At 38.3% G+C, this 21,484-nt stretch overlaps 1 protein-coding gene across 1 annotated transcript in view; it reads right to left on the bottom strand.

Annotated features, from left to right (window-relative positions):
• The window catches only part of ERO1B (endoplasmic reticulum oxidoreductase 1 beta), a 29,529-nt gene extending 8,151 nt beyond the window's left edge, over positions 1–21,378 (bottom strand). Inside the window, exons 1-11 of the mRNA XM_031592185.2 lie at positions 21,118–21,378; positions 16,153–16,272; positions 13,780–13,863; positions 12,196–12,237; positions 8,891–8,973; positions 6,920–6,993; positions 3,996–4,116; positions 3,861–3,907; positions 2,799–2,810; positions 1,548–1,574; positions 35–127 (exon numbers count right to left, since the gene is read on the bottom strand). Coding sequence (XP_031448045.1) covers positions 35–127; positions 1,548–1,574; positions 2,799–2,810; positions 3,861–3,907; positions 3,996–4,116; positions 6,920–6,993; positions 8,891–8,973; positions 12,196–12,237; positions 13,780–13,863; positions 16,153–16,272; positions 21,118–21,213 — 799 coding nt within the window. The 5' untranslated portion in view covers positions 21,214–21,378. The remainder of the gene's footprint in view (positions 1–34; positions 128–1,547; positions 1,575–2,798; positions 2,811–3,860; positions 3,908–3,995; positions 4,117–6,919; positions 6,994–8,890; positions 8,974–12,195; positions 12,238–13,779; positions 13,864–16,152; positions 16,273–21,117) is intronic.
• Between the last annotated feature and the right edge of the window lie 106 nt (positions 21,379–21,484).

Raw genomic sequence — 21,484 nt, 5'->3', positions numbered from 1 at the left:
TTTCATTCAGCAGTTTTACTTCAACTCAAATTACCTTCAAGAAGATAATTGGCACACAGGTGTAAATTGATGCTAGCATGAAGTCCAGAAATAAGTTTATAAAACACCCTTTTCTCAAGGCAAAGACCTGTTGAGGAAAAAAAAAGAGACAAGCAAACTTCAGCCTAGGTACTCAAAACAATGAATTAAAATTAACAGACCTTGACATTTCACTGATATAAGTGTGCACCATTTAACTGTCAAGAATTATAGTGTCTCATCATTAATTTCAGCAATACGTTTCAGAAGCTATTATGTTCATAGTAAAAAAAAATATACCTCTTATTTTTATACATAAAGTATCACCAAGAATAAAGTTTGACATTTCTTACTTGGTTTTTCAGTGTTTTAATAAATAGTCCAATAAGCATCCAACAAATTGCTACATGAAAGTAAAATTGTTTATGCGACAGACTTAAAATAGTCAAAATTCAAGACTATCTGGAAACCAGAACTCTAGTGTGACCTATCTTAGTTAGAATTAAAGCTATCATTACTTTAGAGTAGTGTTCTTACAAAAAGATCAAAAATCCAGAAAGCCCTATGGCACTGGAAAACAGCCAAAAATACTTCTTCCCAGCTGTACTGTAAATTCACTGAAGATTTAAACGCACTGAGCAAAGCCCTAAAAACATGACTTTGATGAATAAAGGCTTTCACAGCATAAAAAGAAATGTAGTGGCAATGGGTGGCCAAAATACAATTTGTATGTAGAAACTGCTTTGAAATACAGCTTACCAAGAGACAGAGACTATATTTAGAATTTAGGGGTTTGCTTCCCAAATTGCATTCCTAAATATATGTTTGGGTGATTCCCCTGTCACTCCAGTTTCTACAAACAGAAAAAGGAAGAGCTGATGGGGAAGCCTATCTATGAGACTGACATACAGTCTCATTTACAGCCAGCATATTTTAATAAGCATGTGAACATGTGCTTTTCTACAACAGAATTGATGAAAGCTTTCCAATAATAGTTCATTATGCCTTTCAGAAATCTTCTAAGTTGCAAATGAAGTACATCTAATTCATTTACTTTTTTTCCCCACAGCCTACAAAACAGGATTTTGATTTCTACCACTGTAATAATTTCATTTAAATATAAACAAATTGTTACACCTTCTGAGAAGATCTCTTATGCATATGTATTAGCCACAGAACCATTAAAAGCTTCAACACTTTTAAAAGTAGTTTTAAAATACAACTAATAACATTACTAGCATACGCAAGGATGCATTTTTGTCTAAAAGAGCTGAAAACTCAGTAACTAGTATTGAAGTGAACTTCTTTACAAAAGATGAAACGTTATAGAGTTTAAGGAATTCATCACGTAAGTGAAGAAAAACTTTTCAAATACCCTCAAGGAAGAAAAATGTTACTTGAATAACACTCAAGTTCTGCACAATTTATTAGAAAGACTACACTATGAAAAACATTTGGAGAGAAGAAAAAGGAGTACTGTTTTCTTCCTAGTAAATTTCAATTACATTAATCCATCTGAAAGGACTTACCTTCTAGCCATGTGTAGAAAGATTCTCCTGTAATGTTAGAAAACACTGTTAAAATCCAAAACAATCATTTTCATCACTAAAGTACCTTTATATTACTGTGTGTACTAACATTAGCTGCCATCTGGACATAAAACTAAACAACTTAGCTACTGAAGCGAGAACAGGCACTGACATGGCTGAACTAAAAACAGTTAAAATCTGTTGGGGTCAGAACAAGAGAAATACAAGAATAAACATGGCTAAGCTACTAGCAAAGTTTATGAACACGCTTGATTAAATGTTCAAGTGGTTAAAAATGTGACAGAAAAGAATAACTGAAAAAAGAGGTGTATCTGTGGAAAGACATCTCACATACATTTCCTGCAACCATCACTGTTACATTTCACAGCAGTCACTTATATAACAACTATTTCCAAAAGCAAAGAAACTACTGCATCCTGAATTCTAACAGCAAACTTCAGGTTTGAAGAATGAATCAGGATTCTAAATTAAACATTGCCCAGGTACGTCAGTTCTTTACTGGATGTGTTCTTAGATTCTAAACTCACAAATACTTCATGCTTATACTAAGCTTCACATGGGTACCCCTTCTGCACTGCACAGCATTTGACATGATCAGCAACCAAAAATAAAGTGAACTCCTGTACTCAGATCCAAACAAAGAAATACTGAAGACAAAGGCACGTCTTCTGATACAGCAGAAATCCATCCAATCAATTTCTGGTTTAACTTTGTTAATATCTGTACAAGCCCTAAAATCTCTCAATTTAAAGATCTGCTGAGGAAAAACAGCTAAAAAATTTAAATGATCAGCACAGAAAGCAACTTGATGCTAATTGATCCTAAACATCAAGGTAGTGCTTTACAGCAGTATTAGCTTAGTTTATATATAAAATGAACACTATTCATTCTATCTGAAAAAAAATAAATGTTATCCATTACTACCTCTGAACTACCTTTGAAAGTCAACTCAACTAAATTCAAAGCAGAAGAGGTAAAACCTATAGGTGACTGTTGCAAAATGACTTCTTGAAGTTCTTCCTCAATTACATGCAATAGGTAATTAATTCACATCTTTGAAAGATGAGAAGAAATCCTGCCTGCTTCTTCTAATCCTAACCAGTACTGCATCTTTTCTATAGGCATTATGTATTTGCATCCAGAAGAGCTTCTTCAGCTCAAGAGGCCACAGGGGATCACTGATAATCCAGGCATAAAACACACACAGAAAAGCAGAATAAGATGGCTTACCGTCATCTCCTCCTAGGAAGTTGCGGCAAAGGAGAGAACAAAAAATCCATGAGCATTAAAATCAAAGCAGTGATGAAATACAAGCTTTACTATAAAAACTGAAGTAGTACAAGAAACCTTATTTACACTACCAAAAATAGAGTCTACTTTCCATCCTTTTTTTCCTCCTCAAGACAGCCTGAGACTAAACACATAACAATGAAAGTCACTAAGAATTTAAAATCTTAGTAGAGCTTCTGGAAAGCCACATATTAGCTTCAGAAAGACACAAGCTTCAGTTCACATTATTCAACAATCTGACCAATGCTCCTTTCTGAAATTCTAATCTGAGATAAACTACTCTTGCAACTATTTGTATTGTATCTGCCAGCAGTAGTTATTACGAGCTTTCTGACTGAGTTTCTAACATTTGGTGATGTTTTCCAACTACCTGTTGGTTAAATTACATTTCACAAGAAAGACACACACTGGCATAGGAACACCAATAACTTTGAACACACAGTTCTGAACTTTAAATTGAAAAATCTAAAGCCCAAGGCTCTATGCTTGTTTCTTTTAAATGAATAACTGAGCCTTCTTAAGTACTCATTTTTTCTTAAAATAATTTTATTTGTACACTTTCAATGAACTAACCATTGTTTACAGAATGTGTACAGCTACATTATACTAGGATAACTATGCACTAAAGGGACTAAATAAAACGCTCTAGAAAAAAAGACAAGGGAAGAAAACAACTGCTGGATTCATTCAATTTTAACTCCTTCCCAGCCACAATATAAAATTACTGTGATGCTTCCCTATTGAATAGTTTTAGATATCTTTTAATTTTCAGGTGACTCCCCTGACATTACTAAGCCTATTTTCATGTGCATAAAATCAAGCATGTTTGTAAACCAGCATCACAAACACAGTGTAAGAATTGACAATGGATAGCTGCTTCAACACAGGAAATTTAAAAAGCAGAGAGCACGCTAAGAGACTAAAGAATATTATTTGTATCATTTGTACTGAAGTCACTATGTTAAAAGAATTGCATTAAAAAATAAAATAGACAAAACCCACCCCTACTAGGTGCCAGTGGATTTAAAGGACGATAGACAGATCGAGGCCTAGAAAATAAGTTAGAAAATGCAAAATCAGTTCTAAACTAAATTGAAGTGCAAGTATAAAAGTAGCCTTCCTCTCCCACCCAATTACTTGAAACAGTTTTCTTCATAGATGCTGTTCCACACTCTCCAAGCAGAGGGCCCTTTGTATCCTGTGTAACGCTCTGGATTCAGCAGCAAATCCACATACTGTGCATCCGGAGATCTCTCATCTAAATAAGAAATGTTTTGTTATGTATTCTAACTGATCATTTAAAAAAGACTTTAAAAGTCACACAATTACATACAAATAAGAAGTCGTGTATAATACTCTTATTTCTCCACTGGTATTACAAATACCTTGTACATAAAAACAAAGCAATATATACTCTAAACAGAAAGGCAAAGAATATCATCTCTTTCACAGTCTCTTGTGCTGCCATCATTTCTGCAGTTTCTTACCACTTTCTATGTGGCTTCTTCAACTTCACTGTGAACACTCGATGTGCTTTTATGCCTTTTGCAAAGATATGAATAGTGTTTTATTTTAAATGGGCTTCAAGCTCAGAGCTTAGCTGACCACAGCGTTTGGTGTGAAGAACGGAAAAGGGTAAGAGAACTGCTTTTTTTGAAATGGGTACAATGCAAATATGGCTCCTTAGCAAACACACAGAAGCACATCTTGGTGGTTAAACAGTCTTTATTAGCTGAATCACTTTTATTTCTAAGATAACCTTGTACAGTTGCATAAAGCATGGACCCTATTGTTAACTGAACAAACTTTCTGCGTAGCAGAAGCACAGACTACTGCAGCCCTGCTACAGTGATGAGTTCATATATAGCTGCTGGGATGTACTATTTAAGATATTAAGATACGATTGGATCCTTAATTCCAGTGCTTCTGTTGGAGCAGTGAATTATAAATTATTTACTGGATTACAGTTTACAACGCTTTTGGTTTGTGGCTGGACTTGATGAACTTTAAGGTCTTCTTCAACGTTAGCAATTTAATGATTCTATATATTCCAGGACATGCTGTTGGTTATGGAACAAAACATTACTGAAGCAACATTTCAACAAGTTATATCCTCATCCCTAAAGCTGACTTCAAATTCAGGCAAAACATCCACATTAAATCACTGTCTGAAAACTCTGTATGAATAGAAAGTTAAGTTTTATGTTACAACAAGTAGAAAGCAGGAATAATTCCCTCTCCTTTTCCTCTCTGAAATTCTAGGTCAAGAGCAAATCATGCTGAAGAGACCCATGTACAATACAAGCCAGTAATCCATACTTATTCAAGGGAATCGGCCAAGCAGCACAACTGAGCATTTTCTCGGATGTTGAAGAGACGCAGAAAGAGTGAAAACTGCTCTAAAAAGAAGAAATGATCCTGCACAAGCCATTAAGCATCACTTCAGCAGTAGTAGCAAAAATAAAGAAGAGAGATTGACAAGACACACAAGAACAAAGTGAGAACCAGATGGAGCACAGCAACCAAACCAGTTCCTACACTTCCTGGTCACTTCAGTTCTCCAATTTTTGTTTTCTGTCTACTTACAAACGCGTCTGAGGGGCAGCACAGTAGAAGGATGGAAAACTGGCCTAAGTTGAGACGGTATTGTTTCCAGCTGGATCAATTCCCTTACCTAGTTTATCACTGAAGCCCAACAAGAAAGCCAGTGAAAAGTAAAACTGAAGATACAAATTTGAGCTACAGTAAAGCGAATCAAGAGCTCCGACCCTACCAGGAAGAGAGGTGAGAAAGAAGAAAAAACAGCTTCTCCCTTCTCCCTATCACTCCAAGTAAAGTCACTCTCTCATCTTCCTCTGTATCAGCTCAGGAACTCACCTAATAAGGCAGTTCAACCCCAACAGTCTGTGAAATAGGAAAGAGACATCAACTTTCCAGGTACTCATATTGAGATTAGCTCACCATGCAGTGACAGGCATGCCAAAGCCAGAGCAAAAAGAACAGTGGAGGCACACAGCTGGGCATAGGCAGTAATCCTTTTTCAGTAGGGCACAACATTGGAAAGAGATGGAGGTGTAATCAGGATCTACTTAAGCTAGTATTACTTCTGAAAGAAAACGCTCCTTAACTATACTTTTCCCAACTGAGGCCATTAAAAATATGAATAGGCAGCTTGAAGATGGAGACAACAACAGCTTATTGCATTGAACAGTTCAGATCTACAGTAATGCTCAGTGAGTATATATTAGAGAAACAGTTCAGACAACATTTTCACAGAAAAGACGCAGCAGAAGCACTGGAAGAGAAAGCAGTTATTAAATACATAACAGCTGCTACTTTCTCAGGTGACACCAAATATTAACCTAAAGGTAGATTAAAATATCTTGCACAGAGCCAAGTTTTTCTAGCATGCACAGCTTTGTACGGTACTTAGTGAAAATTATTTCTGCAGCCTTCCTTGAACTTGGCAGTGCTCACGTTTATCTGAAACACTCTCCTTTAACCATTGAATGTTATATACAAAATAGAAAGGCTCACACACAAAATAGGGGAAACAAACTAGCAGCCTAGTGTTTTAACAACCAGAAGTCTTTACAAATAAAGGCGAATATAATACAGAGTTTGTCTGAAACCAAGGCTACAAGAATGTAATCAGCCCAAACAGAGAACAGAATAGCAGCAAAAATAATATGGTAGTAAGAAAAAATTGGGTGTAAATTAATTGTGCTAGATACGACTTTTTTTGTGAGAAGCATTTTTTTTTTAAAGAAAAAATGCTAAAACTATTTGCTTTCTCTGTATTTCTGTAGAAGTCTCCTGTTCACTATATTAACAGATGGTAACAATGAATAAATATTGTGGATTTTTTTTCTTTTCTTTTTTTTTTTAAAAGGAGCATTCAGTTGTCTAAACTGCTTTCTTCGCATGTAAGATAATATGAACTGTTATGTGTCAAAGTAGTACAAAATTAAAACTTAAAACAGTTACTTGCAGAGTAGCTACAATCTTGTTTTTAAGAGACAGTAAATAAAGCAAACATTGAAGAAGCTTAAACATTTTACCATCGAGTTCACAAAAATGATCCTGTGAATCATCGTATCTTGCCCAGTCAATGAAAGCCTCCTTACTTTGGTTACTGAGGGGAAGAAAATACATTTGATTTTAAACTTTAAAATAAACAATGTCAGTAAGAGCTACTCAACAACACAACCCATATACAGTAATTAACTTAGAACTTAATTCTGAACTATTATATCTGGCACACTAAAATAAATGGAGTTGGGGCAGAGATACAAGCAAGCACTAATTGTGGTACTTTCTGAAGTCAGTTCAGTGTTACACAGCAAGAAAGATTTCACCATCATTACTTAAGCAAACACTGCACCGATAGTTACTTTCCTTCCTTCATTAAAAAAATCCATAGCACATATTCTTAGCACTTTCAGAAATACTTTGGCAACTGTCACTACAAGAAAAAACATCCTTGTATTCCTTAACCCATGCTTTCAAAGAAATCTACAATACTTAACCTTGCTTTTGCATGGGAGGCTGGATCTCTAAAGGTCTGTTCCAAGCTAAATTACTCTACGAATGACTTGAGTCTTTTAAGTAATAACGTTAGCTCTACACACTCTTGCAATTTCAAAGGTGCACTGTACCAGAGAAACAAGTACTTTGAAGTTCCCATACTAAGAAACACAAGTAGTGCTAATAGCTAAATGCTTTCTTCAATGCATACGTGAGAAACAGAACTATTTATATTTTGCTGTAAGTAGCATGGCATAAGTTAAGATTGGGAACTCCACTCCAGGGTGCAGTAAATTCCCCTAAAATACCAAAAACAACTAATTTCTTTTGATCAGATCAGTACTAGCTCAATTTGACATCTGCAATTCCTAAACAAGATACATTTTTAATCTACCAAAGCACAACAGGAGACTACACTTGACATTCAGTGAACCTTACAAACTTTCCTGAGGTACCTCCTCATTAATTGCTAGCAGGCAAGATTTTATAGCCACAATCAATATAGATGATAATGGAAAACAGCCCCAAACCAAAAAGGATTTTGTAACTTCCCCAACTTTTATCAACTTGCAATCTTGCAAAAGCCAGTCTCTTTAGCCCCCTGTACATGTGCTAAATTACATTACTCTTTTAATCTACAGAAGCAGAAGAGAGTTAATGGCTTCTTAGTTCCCTTAACACTTGGGTAAGGCTCTGCCCAGCTTGCTTTAAAATACTACACAAAATAGCATGTTACCTTTTTTTTTTTTATAAAAACAATAGTCACTTTTTATAATGAGCCAGGACAGCATTTTTTGATTAGGTAGGACTGCTGAAATCTACAGCCAAAAGGCACCAGACCTCTCCGCTAGCGACAAACTTATTTTTTAGTTTTCATTTTCTGCTTTTTCAAAGTGGTGGGTCCAATATAATGCAAGCTTTCCTAAACCGTTCCGCTCTTTCCTAGAGAAGAACAACACCATCCTGCAGAATTTGTACCATCCAACCTTGGCTGTGCCAATCAGTAGGTAAGACCAGGGAACTGATCCAAGCAAAAAATAACTTCAACAAGAAAAATAATTCACAAGCTCCCTGACCTGGTTTGCCAAGTGATCACAAACAGGCACATCATTGTAACAGAGAGACCTGGACAGAACCCTTTAATTCACCACAGTCATCAAGAAAAAGAAGGCCGATACTGGTAAAAACTGGAAAAAAGTGTTTTCATTTGCAAATTTTATCTCCTGTTGCTATAAGATTTCTTCCAAACAAATAAGTATACTTAAAAAAAAAAACCAAAAAAACTAGAAGCACTTTTAAGACAAGGAAAGTATCTACTTCTCACATTATACCTTCAGGTATTTCTGCATCATTTCATGCTTACTTTTTAATGGGCTATGTAAAGTATGAAGAACAAAAACCAGCACACTGCAAAACCAAGACAGACAAAAAGAAATGCTGCTCTCTTGCTACTATATATAGTTTTATATATATATATATTTTAATTACTGTAAATCTCAACATACCTTAAGGTACTGTTGACTGCTCCCAGTTTGTTAGCTTGCTCACAGTCCTCCAATTCTTTGGAATTATTTGCAGCTTTTGAATACTGTAAGAAAAGTCATATTTAACATACAAATAAGTTACCTAAAATCCACTGAAAACAGGTGACGCGAAACATATTTCTAACTTAAGCATTGAACTAGTTAGTAGCAGGGAAAAAACCCTGAATTCTGGAAGTGGCAAGTAGTACTTTGGAATACTTATTTTAATTTTCTTCACTTATTTTTATCAGGTCAATTTTACCCTGTGCATTTAACTGCCACAGAAGATTCAGCTAAATATGCCTAAAGGCAGTCATTTGCCACCCACCAGAAACAGTCCAAATCCAGTATTTTCTGAGAAGCAAGTACTTCGGAAAGTCTGTCTACTCCAACTATTTCATGCTGAGTATGGTGTGATACTGCATGGAATATCTCTTCAGTTAATTCAGATCAGCCAACTCAGTCCCTTGGCCACCCCTAGCTTGTTCACTGCTGGAACAGGGAAGGAAGAGGCCAGAATGAGAAACAGCAGCCTTGATGCTCTGCAAGCACTGGTTAGCAACAGCTACATTACTGGTATGTTATCAACATAGTTTGAGTCAGGAATCCAAAATACAGTACCATATGTACTGCTGTAACAGGAATTATTAGCAGCAAAGCCTACTGAACTTCAAGTAGTGGAAGAGATTAAAAAGTAATTTAGAGGTCACTACAAGAAGCTGCCAAACAACCAATCATTACTCTAGAAAGAACTTCTTGCTCAATTTTCTCAAATGTGCTAGGTGTGAGGCTTCTCTTCATATCATAAGGATGTTAAATGGAAAAATGCAAACAAGGAATGCATCTGTCCTAAAATTAAACAGATACTGCTGATGAAATAAAACACTGAGATGCTGAGGTAAACATTCTGCATGTCTAGAGTTGCAAACCCATCCCTACCCTGAAGAGAAAAATATTACTGCCAAGATGATGATCCTAAATGTAAGTTCCCAAACAGAATGAACGTTCAAGTCCAAGCCATCCTTCCAGGCTTTGCTGTTCTCCCGTTTATTTGACCTCTGAGTAGATCTGGACAAAATACTTGTTTTTGACAAAGCAGGTTCTTGTAAAAAAAAAAAGTTTCTGAAAGGAAAATAGAAGAGTGCAGAAAGCAAAAACTGAAGTTACGTGCTATAACCTTGAGGTGCTGCACCATTGCTTTGAAGTTTAATATACTGGCTGTCCTGAGTTCTTTAGTGTTTAATATTGGGCTTACATAACAAGGTTTAAGTAGTGGAAGGGCTGCAGGGGTGCCCTCTATGAGCAGAGCCCAGCAGCTGCCCCATTCAGATCAGGGCCAGCTCCAGACATCTCCAAAAGGGACCTGCCACTGGCAGAGCTGAATGAGTGACACAGGGTATGTAGTATGTCCCTGGGAGAGCAGACTTAAGGGGGAAAAAGATCTGCACAACAGCAGCTGGGAGAGAAAACTGGGAAAATGCAATAGTAACACTCCTGCAGCCACTGAAGTCAGTGCAGAAAGACAGGAGGTGCTCCAAGCACTGAGCAGAAGTTCTGTGCAGCCCAGGAGAGGCTGACAGTGAATGGAGCAGGCTGTTCCCTGCAGCCCATGAGCATCATGCGGAGCAGATCTCCTGAGGACAGCCTGTGGAGTAGCCCACAGTGCAGCAGGCGGACGTGGCCCGAAGGAAACTGTAAGCCCATGGAGAACCCTGCAGGAGCAGGCCCCAGACTGGAGCTGCAGCCCACAGAAAAGAGCCCAAAGTGGAACAGCTCATTCCTGAAGGATCGCACACTGCAGGATGAGACCCATGCTAGAGCAGTTCTTGAAGAACTGCAGCCCATTGGGAAGTCCACATTGGATCTCTTCATGAAGGACAGCATCCCATAGGAGGAATCTCATGCTGGAACAGGGAAAGGGAGTGAGCAGGAAGGAGTGGCAATGACAATATATTTACCAACTGCTCCATTCCTCCTTCCCATGGACCACTCGAAGGGAAGGAAGTAGAAGCTGGGTGGAAGGAAAGTTTGCTTCTGCTATTCACTGCTTGACTCTGTTACCACTGTTAATAAACTAACCCTCCCAAAGCACAGTTTCACCTCTAATGGTAATTGGTTGGTGAATGATTTTTCCTATCCTTATCTAAACGCATAGGTTTCATTTTTTTTTCCCTTAATATTATCTCCTCCAGACCTTGTGAGGAGAAGGAGCACGATGGTAGCACAGTACTTAGCTACTTAGCAGTATTAAGACACCATAGTCCACTACTCCAATGAGACAAGCCTGCAGAAAGTGAAGCTATTTTTGTGCCTCTAGCACCATTTCAATAAGCTTACATTGGTGCCAAGAATTTTTAAGATATCCTTCTATTGCTAACTGCGCTTCTTTCTGTGGGGAACTGGCCTTCACAGCTAGACGACCTTCCAAAGGCAAAACTGTTCTTTGTACAATTAAACAACAAAAACACAAACCAAAAAAAACCCTGAATAATGCTAGAAGTTTACAAGCTATGCTGAGGTGAGATAAGTAGTAACCATGGCCATTAAGGGAGGTGGAAATTGCTGGGAAGGATGTAGATAAAGAGAAGAGTAAGTGTAAGTCTGCACACAGCCATGGCACTCAACAGTAAGAGCTCTCTTTTGGTCCTGTGGATACTATTATCCAATTCATTGCCAAAACCATTTTTCTTCGGCACTATGTTACAGATTTGGGAATGGAGAAGAGTCTCTCTTCCAGGTGTATAATCACCTTACCTTCCTGGCTATACTAAGATCACTTAGTGATCTAAGAAGGTTGGCTTGGACACAAGCAAGCAAAAGCCAACAGCACAAATTGACCACTTCAGTGTATCATCTTTAGGCTAATGATCTATTCAAGATTAGATGTGTCAAAACCACACAACCATTTTTTTTTTTTTTAATGCTACAGGTTGTGTTTATATATGCATCGCTACTCATCTCAGCCTACAGCTTTGGAGAAGATGACCTGTACTCAGAAAGGTACAAAGAATTTTACCATCAGCATTTTGTGGTGGTGTTCCACTGTCTCTGGTCATTCATTGATTCAGTCTGTGCCAACTCCCAAGCTAATAAAGTCTCAGAATGATACAATGGTACCAGCTACATCAGGAGCACTCTAATTCACAGAAGTACAAAGCAGCATACAGGAATTGATGTTAACAACTGCATCACTGCTAAGACTAAAGATCTGCAATAAAAAGCCACACATCCACTGTAACGTTAAGATTACAAGTCAGAAGCAGCTTAGAAAATAACTGACTACTTACTTTATTAGAGCTCCCAGCTTTAATTCCAACAGGTATTTTGCTCTAAAAAACAAAAAAACAATTTTTACACTACTCGCTGACATTATTATGCTTGATTAAAATCTAGCAATTAAGAATCATTTCTACACAGACTGATTAGCTAGCTTGTTTCCTTTCCCAACATGTTATATTCAAAAGCTACATCTTAGACCTGATCATTTGTACCAATAATATAAACAATTCTAAGAACTTCAACTACTGATTACATTTCTTCTTTAGAAACAGAATACTTTTGTCACCTTTTTGTTTAAACTTAAGTTCATCAATAGTCAGAAACTAAAATTAATTTTTTTAGCTGATAACTGATGTATAGATTAGCCTTATTACTGAACTTTGGCATAGTTAATGAAGCCTGCAGAAAATTATGCATATAATGTGTAAAAAAATTTAATTGTTAAACATAGCATTTACCACAAGTCAGGGGAAGGCTACCTTTTAAACTGAAAACGCAGGATTCCAAACAAGCTAACTGAGAACCAGTTTATGCCTCATATGTCTTCTGAAAACCCATGCTGCACATTATATACATGCCCTGATCAGTTACTTGAATGACAACAAAGCGCCAATTACTGTAAACTCTAGTCTCAGCCATAAAGGTTTGTTAAATTATGTTTGCACAATGCTTTGTCATGTGTAAAGGAAGAGACTATATAAATAAACTAGTAGAACTTACTCTATACTTAATATAAAGAATTCTACAAATGGGAAGCTAAGTGCACATTCTCCCAATCACCTACTCACAAAATTATTTCACAAACCCTTGGTTTTAGACTTAGCCTAACAGCGTACAGAACATCTTTCTAATATCAAAAACAAAGAAGTTTTAAACAAGTTTTTTTAAATTTAGTTTTCCTATTCTTCTGCTTTTTAGTACATAAAGATAAATTTTAGCAGAACAAAGATTAACAAAGATTAAAATGTAGAAAAATATATTAAATTAGTGGAAGTTAGGGATTTTTTTTAAGTTACTTGTGTAACTATCTGTATAATTAACAAATATACAGATGTTATAATTAAGAAATATACAGAAAAGTTAGGCTACATAGGTTATCACACTAAAGAAGAAAGGATGGAAAGCTTACTCTTGTCCTGGGCTCGCTGAGAAGACTCCAAGAGGAGCGATCTCCAAAAGAGATCCTTCCCCAGTGGTAGTCAGCTCTTAAATGGAGTCTAGGTGATATGGAGCCCGGCTCCACCCCTTCCAGTAGCACAGGAGAATTGCCTTCACCTGTGCTCCCAGGGCTGACTCATTGCTCGCCTCAGGTGGTCAATCAGAGGTTCAGACCATGGTTCAGCAGTTCCCATACACTACTATACTATTATTTTACATTATATAACCATTTACTGGAGAAAATGATATAGCATAACTAGAAATGAGATTAAAAAAAAAAAATCATTTCAACTTATCAAAGCTAAAAAGCAAGGTATTACAACAGACTTCAATTTTACTATAGTGGAAAAGGACAATGGATAGAGTACTCAGTGAAATTAAACAAGCTGTTCAGCCAAACAACCTTTCCCTACTGTATAGTATCTGATGCATACCTCAGGACAAGGCTCTACATGACAATCTTTGATAGAACAATGGCCATCATCAGCCCAGAATGGGCATGGTCTCTTTAAATTCACCTAAACATACCAAAACAAAAGGTTATAATCAATACTCTTAAGGCAATGTAAAAAAAGAGAACTTCCAGTATCAGGAAATCATTTCAAATTACATAAGAGGATAAAAGGAAAAGGGTTAAATTTATTACTTCAAAGCATATGGTGTACGTGTGTGTGTATACACACATGCATGTATTTAAGCAATCTGAGAGTACACAAGCTCAGGTTTACTACACATTGAAGTTTTTAATGGTAATAGTTGCCACAGGATAAAAAAAAAAGTTATCATATAAAAATCCCAATTAAATCTCTCACCATTAATATTATACCAGAACAGTAAATAACTACTAACAGGAAAAGAAATCAGAGAAATACAGCTATAAAATAGTCATATTTAATCAGTTGTATTTCCTTGATCTGCTAGTACTAATACATCTCATGGAAGATAGCCAGAAGTTTACTGGTTCAAATTAAGTGTTTGGATGATTTCAGATTTCAAGCAGTAAAAACAGACACATTACCACACTTCATAATTGTCAAGGAATTATGAGTATCAAAATACTAACAGTCTCAAATAAAAAAGTTGATGTTGCTTAAGTGTAAATAATGAAGAGAAACCACTTCAGAAACATTACCAGCAAAACTTGTCATGTTTTCTCATCAATGCTCTGATTTTTCAACAAACGGCACAATGAAGTCAGAGCATTACAAGTACTCGTCTCTGCTATACAAGAGGCTCAAACACTTGCTATTACATTTCAACTGGATTGTCAATACAAAAGTCAGTTAAAGAAAAAAAAAAATCAGTATTCTTTTGCATTAGCCTTATACATATTAGTAAGCATAGTGATGAAAGACTTCAACATCACCACTCCCGCACCAAAGACTGAAAGATTTCATGCACCATCAACTACAAACATTGCAGAACTACATCTTGGAAAACTAAAATTACAAATAAAATGAAGTAGCTATCACAATCTTTTGGACAAAAATAAAATTAGCTCTACAACTCTCAAATTAAAAAAAAATATTGTTTTTGTTTTCCTTTAGCAGAAAATTGTAGGCATTAATGACTATACGCTTGAGTTTACAAATTGTATTGCTTACAACATCAAAACTATATGAAAGATGAGGTGGAATTACGCACACAGGAAGTATAATCTGCAGAACTACTGAAATTAAGGTAAGCCCTACATTTGCAAGATGAAATTACTGTTGCTGAGTTTTATACAATCTTGCAACGCTGTTACTGCTCATCTTCAAATATTTTGGTTTGTATCTTCCTCTTGCCTCTGGAGAACCTAATTACCACTTCCACTAAGAGATCCTATTTTCACTGAAGTTGCAAATATCTTATTTCCCCTGAAAGCTGTATCATGTAGCAGTAGGAAATTAAGGTGAAGCTACACTTTATTGCTTACTCAGATTAGAAATGGAAGATCCTAGAACTTCTTTCCTCACACTCATAACCCCATCTTACATTAATTTAATTCCTGCCTGATTCTAGATCAACAACTTGCTACGTTCCGAAAAAACAAGCAAACAAAATAACATTCTAAAGAATCTACCAGGTTCAGTGGTGTAACATGCTGTAGGACAAGGCCAAAATCCAAAAGCAAGGAAGAAGCAGGGATGGCCTACCCAGCCCTAAAGGACTGGAACCTCCTTTTGCCAGTGCTTGGTAACCATGCGATTAGCTCAGTCAAAAATCTAACTTCATTTTCAAGCTCAGCAAACCTGAAACTAAGAGTATCAGTCTTCAAAATCTTATGCTGCTCATCCAGTTTCAACAGTGAGAGAAAACCAGTTTATGTCTTGTCTTTCTGTCTTGTTTAAAGACATAGAGTGCTACCCACTCTACTTGAAAATTAATATTTGTAGTTGTTTTTCAAAGAAATAAAATCTTCCTAGCTGGCAAACACTAAAATCAGAACTAGGACGGCAGCTGACAAGAAAAGGAAATCGTTACAATGTTTCAACTTCAAATTATCCACATTACTTAGAAGACAAGTGCTGTACAATGCTAACAAACAATCCTCTTTCACACACAGCAGCACAAAGGTATTATCTTTAAAAATACCACTTATTGACTGAATGAAAGAAGTCATCATTTACTGTCACTGACTCCAGGAGTAACACAACAAACCTACGACCTCTTACAAGCATAGCTGACAACCTGCTACAACATAAATTAAAGATCTGTGAGTTTCTAAAAGACAACATAATACAGCTAATCTGGATCTGTAGTCCTCCCTATATTTTATAGATTTTATTTAAATTATTCAAGAAAAAAGTTCATTCTAATCATACCTTGTAATATCTGAAGTAATCACGTTCTTGTAGTTTCTGTATTTTGGGGAAGATCTTGAAAGTATTGAAGTCATCAATGCTTTCTATGTCACATAAACAATCATCTAGGACACCTGTGAGCTATTAAAAGAACACACGTGATTGATTTTTTTAATCAAGAAATGAAATGTTAACTACAGAAAAACAACTAAAAATACGGCAGTCAAAACATACTAGTGAAATGCAGTTCCATAGCAAACACTCTTTCATTATTAAAACACAATATAACATTTCACAATTTTGAGCAAAATAACAAATCAATTTTTAGCTTAAGCTCACTTCCAAATGCAAAGCTGAATCAGTGTCTGTCAGACTAACATTTGCAGAATTGAAATTCGTTCTTAGTTTCAACACATAGAACCTTCTACGTAATGAGCAAGCTATGAATGCACTTTATATTAGCACACCAGAACTGCATACCAAATATTTTCCTCTTAAACACTTATTCATTGGATTTCCTAAAAAAAAAAATTATAAAAAAGTAACAACAGTGTGTAATTGGCTTTTAAGTACCAAAAAATATTCAGTTTCTTTAACAGAATGGGTAAAGGGGGAATAAGTACTTTTGTGCCCAAGAAGTTAGTAACCTCAACTAAATTGTACAAACGTTAGGAAAACCAGGTACAGTCACCTACACTGTATGGCTGTAAACCTTTTGTGAAATTAAATCTGAATTTCCCAGGACACATCACTCCTCTTGTGCTAGAATAGGAAGGCGCTGAATTAGCCTAAGACTGTCTTTGTGGTAAAAGCTGCACACAGTGCAGAGTCAACACCACCAGCACAGGGCAGATAATCTACAAAGTTGTTTGTCTTTAAGCTACCGCAACAATTTTCCTAAGACACCAACAGTGTCTTAACCAAAAGACATTAACAGTGAAAATGTGACTTCATGTATATTTGTATAATAAGCTTCCTTATATCCAAACCAAATACTTCTAAGCATAGCTTCTCAAACAAACATAAACATTCTTGAAAAAACTTCCAAACGTATGTTTGAAGGCTTCAGCATATAAATGAATGGAATCAAGCACTGCTAACTATTATTCAGCCATACACAGAATTCATCAACATAAATGATAGCTCAGAAAGGAACTAAAACAGGAAAGCTTGCACATTTTGTATTTTACATGGGCTTAGAATGTCTGACTAAGAAAAGGTTACATATAGAAGGAGAATTTTTTTCTCCATAGATTTCACAGCTAGGTTATGAAATTATCTATTTTATGCATGGTAAATCACTCCACTACTTTACAAAGATGCCGTTACATAACCAAGCTTGATATAAGAAAAGTCACTAGAAACTACATTACATGCTTCTGCTCTAACTATACATAAAGAAGGCCTGAAAAGTGGATTCCCCACCACACAAAAGACACTGAAGTGAAGCTATGGCAATAAAGCAGTTTAGTAGATAATTCACCTTCTGCAGCTCTTACTTTTCCTGACACACTAAACTGACTACCACAGTTCTGCAGAGTTTGTAGAACCACACAACAGCTTGGGTTGGAGAGATCCTTAAAGCCCATCCAATCCCCTGCTGTGTGCAGGGCTGCCACCCAGCAGCTCAGCCCCATCCAACCCAGCCTTCGGCACCTCAGCTTCTCCAGACAGCTGTGCCAGGACCTCTCCACATCATAAGTAAAGAATTTCTTCCTAACGTCTAATCTAGATCTTTACTAAAGCAATTCCTCCTTGCCCTATCGCTATCAGGCCATGTAAAAAGTCAGTCTCTCTCCTGTTTATATGCTCCCTTCAGGTACTGGAAGGCCACAACAAAGTCTCCCCAGAGCCTTCTCTTCTCCATGCTGAAGAAGCAGAGCTTCCTCACCTGTCTTCAAAAGAGGAGTGCTCCAGCCCTCTAGCCACCGCTTACAGTATTGAAGTAACAGTCATTTAAGAGAAGCAACTTCACCCAAAATCTTATTCTTGCCTTCCTTAATATTATTGAATTTCAAGCCTGGGCAAAGAGATTGGAAAGACTACATTCACTCATATGATTTTCAAAATACCTCACAGCCCACATGACTACTGACTAGGAAGACAAAAACCATTACTGATCCTTATAGAAATCAAACCTCCACGTATTTTAATCTACAACTGCATTACAAAAACACAATTTTCATATTGGTCACACATGCAGAAAATAGATGTGCTATCTCTACACATCCTTACTACAAAACAAACAGCAGTACATTTTACTAGAGTAAAAAAGCCAAAGACAACTGAGCATTTTACTCAAATATGATACAACTATACTAACAGGATACATGGAGAACAATCATTAAGATGAAAGCAGAGTGAAGATGAGCTGAGAAATTTTCTTTGGACTGAAAAGATGTAGAGCAGGAAATTATTTTGATGACCACCTCTCACTGCTTCACTGCTTACAAAAATATTTGTACCATTTATGCAAAACTCAAAGTGTTTTTTCAGGTGCAAGTGTTCCATATAAACATGCAGCCTTACAGACAGTGTCAAGCACAAATGGAAAAAAAAAAGCCGCAGTCCTTTTATTTAAGTAAGATGGCAATCTAAGTGAACTTACGCCTTTGCCAGACACCTCTGATAACATTTTGATTCTAAGAACACCTTTTAAAATGCAGCAGTTTACTCAGAAGACTATGAAGTGCCACAAATAATCAGGTCCCTCAATCTAGAACAGTTTCAAGAAATTTTGCAGAGAAAAATTAATTCAAAGTACTGAGAACGAGCAAGTGAAACTCTCAGTTTCTTTCTCATCACTTTTTTTTTTTTTTTTTTAAACTGGTACAGTTGGCTTCCTGCATACATAACACAGGAAAATCAATGTTTCCTTGGAAGGAGTGCTCTAAAATTAAACTATGCTACATTTGTAGCAAAACAGAATTTATAAAGTCATTTGACAGCACATGTGAAAAGCCAACACTACACACCAGCGGAGTCAGTTCATTGCGTGCTAACACAGCAGCAACACAGTCTTCAATTGCCCCAGTCAGGGCTTTTTTATTAGCACGGCTATACTTGCTTAATGACAGAACACTAACGAAATGTAGAAAATAGTTTCATTCCTCTTAACACCTGTACCTCCCAGTGAGCTCTGTTTCCAAGTGAAGACATGGAAATAAGAGCAACGTATTACACAGTTAAACCTAAGTATGGTACAACCTACTCCACTATTCACACAGCTGGCATTTTGTCTTTTTAAACTATGCTATACCAGTTAACTTGCCCCACAAAAACACAGCAAAACCGACCTTTAAGTTACCACAATTTTTATTACAACGACCAAGCATCAAGCTTACGTTTAAGCTGTTGATTACTCTGAGCTCTATGATAAACTCTAGAAGTGGTAGCTCAACAGAATATGTGACAGAAGTCAGGCAGATGGGATTCTATTCCTTTCTTTCCAACACTCTTATTAAAAGTATTTCCATGCATTGTTAAAGCTATTTTAGTTCTTGTAGAGATACTGGAGCTGTATTGGAAATGTCAAGTTTATTCAAGATAAATCAACCTTTCACAAGAAAAGGTCAATGTCCAACCTAGCATCAATTTCTCCTTAAGAAATCTGCAAAGCAAGAAGTATTTGGCACATCAACAAAGTGGAAAAAAATGAACAAGTGCATATACTAACAAGCAGCATTTTCCTACAAACAACCTTATTAGTGTTATCAGGTTGCTGCACTTTAATTGCTTCAACAACCAGAAGGCCACTTGGGACACACTGTTTTCTTTCTTAATGTTTTATTTGCCATAGCTGCAGAGCAAGAGAAAGGCTATGGGTAACATGACTCCAAGAGCTAATGGCTAGCTTATCTTTCCTCCGTGCAAGTCAAACTCTTGCTGTTTAAACTCTGAGTACAATAAGCTAACAGTTCTGCAAAATAACAGAAGCCAATCTCTCTGCCAAGTATGATAAAGTCACGACAGTTTGTTAATGTCTTCATTAAGAATCACAATTACATTAGTATCTAGTTACGCTGAGATAAGTAATAAATAAGGGCTTCATTTTAACCTCAGAAAACATCAACGTGTAACAGAGGAAAACAGACTGGGGGCAGTAGGGCTGGGGAACGGGTTCTGCATCAGAGGGCTGTGGGCACGGAACGAGCTGCACAGGGCAATGGGGACGGCCTCGAGTGCTGGAGCTCAGGGAGCGCTTGTACACCCTGCTCTGACACATGGTCTGATTTTCTGGGTACTGTGAGGAGCCAAGAATTGGATTAGACGATCTTATAGGTCTCTTTCAACTCAGAATATTCTATGATTCTACACACAGAAAAACTGCAGTCAAAGCTATCTGTGCTAGATTAGTCACTGCCTCGGGTGGCCACTCACAATACAGCATGTCACACAAAAATTTAGAAGATAATAAAAATAATAAGCAAGGACACAAGAGACACGATGCTCCTCAGCTCACTACTCGCAGTAGCTCCACACGAGCAGAGGGCGATACGTTTGGCCCAGCTGATGCCCTTCCCTACTCGACAGCAGCTGTTACTCAGCCACAGCCGTACCGATGAACAGCAGAACCCCGCGCACCAACACCGACCTTCCCGCACAGAGAGAAGGGACGCTCACCCTCCCGCGGGCTGACACAAACACAAACCGAGAGCGGGCACCGACACGACGCACGGCCGCTCACCGACTCCGCCAGCACTCCCGCGTTGCCGCCCCAGGGCTACGGGCTCTGCACACCGCCCACGGCCGCGGCGAGCTCCGCGCCCGGCGGACCGTTACACGCGAGTGCCGCTGCCGTGCCCCGCAGCGACCGCCTGAGCGCGGCCCCACGCTCCAGAGGCACCCGCCGCCGGGCCCGGGCCGCGGCACGGCGCCGACCAGGAGGACGCGGGCTACGGGCTGAGGCCCGGCTTTCGCAGCCCGCCGGCCCTCAGCCGGCACCGCGTCCCCGCTCCGCTCCCCGCTCCCGCCGCGTCTCCGCACCTGGGCTTCCGCGGCCAGGATAGAGCCCAGGACCGCCAACAGCCGCGTCGCCCACCGTGCCCACGCCGCTGTGCTCCGGCCGCCGCCGCCGCTCATGCTGCTCCGGCCGCTCCGCCCGCCGCGGCTGACGGGGGAGGGCGGCCCCGCTCTCCAGTGCCACAGGAAGCGGACGGGCGAAACGAGGGCCGGCCACAACAACTCCTCCCGGCGCGGCCGGCGGGGGCGCCGCGCTCCCCCCTCAGCCCGCCCGCGCTGCCGACACCACAGCCCCGGCGAGTGCGCGCGCTAACCCCCACGCAGCGATAGCCGCCGCAGCTCGCCGCGCGGCATGCTGGGGGCTGTAGTCTATCCCGCCCGTCGGCGGCTG

The sequence above is a fragment of the Phasianus colchicus genome, chromosome 2 (genome assembly GCF_987193195.1).
Source record: "Phasianus colchicus chromosome 2, bPhaCol1.hap1.1, whole genome shotgun sequence".
In the NCBI taxonomy this organism is placed as follows: Eukaryota; Metazoa; Chordata; class Aves; order Galliformes; family Phasianidae; genus Phasianus; species Phasianus colchicus.
Note: the sequence above shows the minus strand (reverse complement) of the source record. Positions and strands in the feature narration are given on the sequence as shown.